Consider the following 3743-nt stretch of genomic DNA (forward strand, 5'->3'; position numbering starts at 1 on the left):
ATCATTCACCTGAACCAACACCTTCCAATGACCAGACACCAAGCTTAGAGTGTGATTTCTTACCTTGCTAATCAGGACACCTCTCAAGCACATGGTGGCATCGCTCATGTGTATTTCAAACACTTGGATTCCTGCTTTGACTTGATTTAAGAGAAATGCCCTTAAAGAACTTCTACTTCCATGTGATTTCATGCCTCCATATTCTGCTTACTTGTCGTATTCGTACACATCTTCCATTGGCTCCTGTAAAACTGTCTTTATTGTTGGGTCATAGATGTGATTCAGCATGTGAAATCTGTGGTAAAAAAGTGTGGCTAAAAGGTAAATTGTATTATATCTAAATGCTGTTCCTTGAGCAATGAAGATGGACCTGACTTCAGACCTTTATTCTGAGGGTAACAAACTACTCATTTTCCAGATAGTTGGTTTCAGGGAACTGAATTTCCTTGCATACTGTCCTGTGGTCCTTCCTAGAATTTATTTCTGGGTGCGCCAGTCACATTGTACAGTGTACCTGAAAATAAGGCCCATGAAAACACATACTTGGGGATGAGTGCTTAGACAGATGGTAAAGCATTTGACTAGGATGCATAAGTCCATGAATTCTATCTGCTGGATTTAAAGGAAAAAAAATCACTACCACTAAGCAGTTTTAAAAATGAAAAGGTTAAAGACACACACACACACACACACACACACACACACACACACACACACAGAGAGAGCAGGTTCGGTGGCACATGTCTATAATCCGTGTACCTGAGAGTCTTGAAAAAAATGAATTTCCTCAAGTTTGAGACAAATATGGACTATATACTGAGTTTGATAAAAATTAAAAAAAAACCTACATTACATCTTGGGACACTGTCACAGAAAAACAAAAGCACAAAGGAAACAAAACAAAACAGTAACAAAAATGTGAAAGACTTTTAGCCTAAAAACAATAGGACTAAAATCACCAGTGTGGTCCTAGGATATAGATGCACCTTGCATTATATCTGCTCAACATATTTCATAGTAAGCAAAAATAAATGTAAGAATTAATTAAAAAACATTTATGCATACATACAATTATACTGTGTTTTAATTTCCTTTTCTGTTGCTATGATAAAATACCTAATCAAAAGGGAACTAGAAGTTATTTGGCTCACAGTTTGAAGTTACAGTTCATCACTGTGTTGAAGTGACTGTGGCAGGAATTGAACCAGCTAGTCACATCGCATCTATAGTCAAGAACAGAGAGCAATGAACTTTGCGTTGATGCTAGCACTCATCATGATGATAGTTTTTCCCCTCTTAAACACTTCATGGTCCCTTCATGGGCAGTGAGGCCACTCACACTGGATGTGTCTTCCCACATTAACATAATGAAAATAATCCCTCACAGATATGCCCAAGGCCAACCTAATCTTCACAATTCCTCATCAAGACTCCCCTCATGGGGTGATTCTACATTATGTCAAGTGAACATCAGAACTAAACATCACATTATGTATGTACTTAAAATTTTCTTATTGTTTTACACTGACCTGTGGTTCAGCATTTTCCCACAATCATAAATTATCTCAGGTTCTGACATATGCTACATGTTCCAGTGGACATGTTTCTTCAAGGCATTATGTACTAAGTATTAAAGTGAATGTATCTCCCAGGAAAGCTAATTCAACATTACTTTATTAATTTTCATTCACTCTTGATTTATTGGCATTGTTACATTGTGGGGTTTTTTTGAGATAGCCAATGTAAGAGAGGTTATAAAGACAATGGAATTATTATATGCTGTTTCTTCAGTGAGAAATACAACCACGCTATACAGTTGAGTAAGTTCTAAAATTATAGACAATACAATGTATGGTCTCTGCCCAGTTCCACTCCTTAGGATATGCATGCCAATATAAAGTTTTATAAATGTTTCCTATTCATGGGGCTTTGTTCATAATAGGCAAATCCTGGAGCTAGTCCAGAAGTTTAAATTTGAGGAGTAACCAAGGAAAGCATGGCATACACATTGTGTGAGACTCTAGAAAAAAAAATGAAAAAGGAAAAACACACATGCTACAACGTAAGTGGACCTTGAATACATTATGTTAGTAACTGGATGTGGTGAATCATGCCTTAAATCCCAACAGTTGGAAGGGTAAAGCAGGACGATTGTGACAAGTTAGAGGAAAGTCTGAGGACACAATATCAGGCCAGCCTTGGATACAGAATCATATAATGTCTCAAAATATTATAATGGTTGAAAGTGCTGAGCCCCAAATGTCATACCTTTTGTATATAACTTTGCTTATATCTTTAATGTTGGCACACAGCTCCATTTGGGCGTACATAGCATAAATTATTTCTGTAATTACAAGCCTTCAAGTTGTCACTTTTCAGTATAATAAATGGTGCTGTCATGACCAACTTTATGACTAAATATTTGGGGCCAACATTCATTGTGAATCTGTACCAACCATCAGAACAGGACACGTGAAAAGATTGTGGATTATCAAGCTTTCAGTAAATATTGCCACAGTTGGCCCTATTCTGAGTTTTCCCAGCCACGCTCCCCCCAGCAGATCTCTAGGACAAAGACCCAATTTATAGAACACATCCCTTCCCTCCTGGTACTGGTCCCAAAAGGAATACTGTCTCAGGCTTGAAGGGCTCATCCTTATGTTGTCCTGTATTTCTTTTCAGTTCCCCAGTGTTCCCTGTCAACATGAAGTTGATCCACAAAAGTACCAATCGCCAACTAAGAGGTCTTGCTTTGGCGACCATGGCATGGGTCCTTTGCAGCACCTCCGTGGATCACCCGGAGTGGAGAGTGTGGCACTTTCAAGGACCTGATGTATCCAAGTCCAACACGGCATTTGTAGGAATGTGGAGAATGTGTATTTACCCCTATGCCAACAACTCTGATAATGTCGGAGTCTGTCACCGATACTCTTACCACAATACCTTCATTCCTACAGATATTAGAGTCTCCCAACACCTAATGCTGGTCTCCAGCCTTCTCTCCCTGATTGGAACAGTCACCATCACTGTTAGTGTTTGGAATATGTACACAAGAAAACAACAGAAGAAGGTCTTTTGCAACCCATTCTGCTTTATAGGGATTCTGAACATCATTGTCAGCAGCTTTGTCTCCCTTTCTTTTCTGTTAAATTATGTATCCATCAAAAGGCAGGTTGGGATTGCCTTCCCACCATCATTCCATGTGCCTTCCCTGCTTTATACTCAAGAAATTGGAAGTGCCATGGTCGCGGCAGGTGTTGCTGCATTTCTTTTTCTATCTAGTGGCATAATTTTCATTTCTTTCAACTTTTCCCTGGACACCTATGTGTACTGTAGGGTTTAAAAGTCAATTTCTACCTTACATAGTCCTGCAAATCGAAAATTACCAGTGATTACCGAAAGTATTCTTGAAATATCTACCTAAATGTTCCAAGGACTTTAACCCATTCCTAAGGTGACCAGTGACAGAAAATAGCAATGTGGGCCTTCTATTATTTTTTCTGTATTAATTGTTTCATTAATTCACTGGTTGGACTATGAACATTCATGAAATAAAGTCTGGCCCTTTTGTTTATATGAGATCTTAGTTTTAATTTCTGCTTACAAAGGTGACTAATCAACAAACCTAGTATACACGGAAATGATTGCTAGAGTCCATCACTCCCTGAATCCAGTGATAAATACAAAAGCCAGTCTATTTCCCATGACACAGTAGCATTTCTCCACCTAATGAAATTTCACAA

At 38.4% G+C, this 3743-nt stretch overlaps 1 protein-coding gene across 1 annotated transcript; it reads left to right on the forward strand.

Annotated features, from left to right (window-relative positions):
• Positions 1-2704: 2704 nt before the first annotated feature.
• On the forward strand, positions 2705-3343 carry LOC103745261 (claudin-34-like). Its single transcript, XM_008847176.1, has one exon. It carries the CDS (start codon positions 2705-2707, stop codon positions 3341-3343), a length of 639 nt encoding a protein of 212 aa, XP_008845398.1.
• Positions 3344-3743: the final 400 nt, after the last annotated feature.

Source organism: Nannospalax galili, unplaced genomic scaffold (assembly GCF_000622305.1).
Source record: "Nannospalax galili isolate Female #2095 unplaced genomic scaffold, S.galili_v1.0 scaffold723, whole genome shotgun sequence".
Taxonomy (NCBI): domain Eukaryota; kingdom Metazoa; phylum Chordata; class Mammalia; order Rodentia; family Spalacidae; genus Nannospalax; species Nannospalax galili.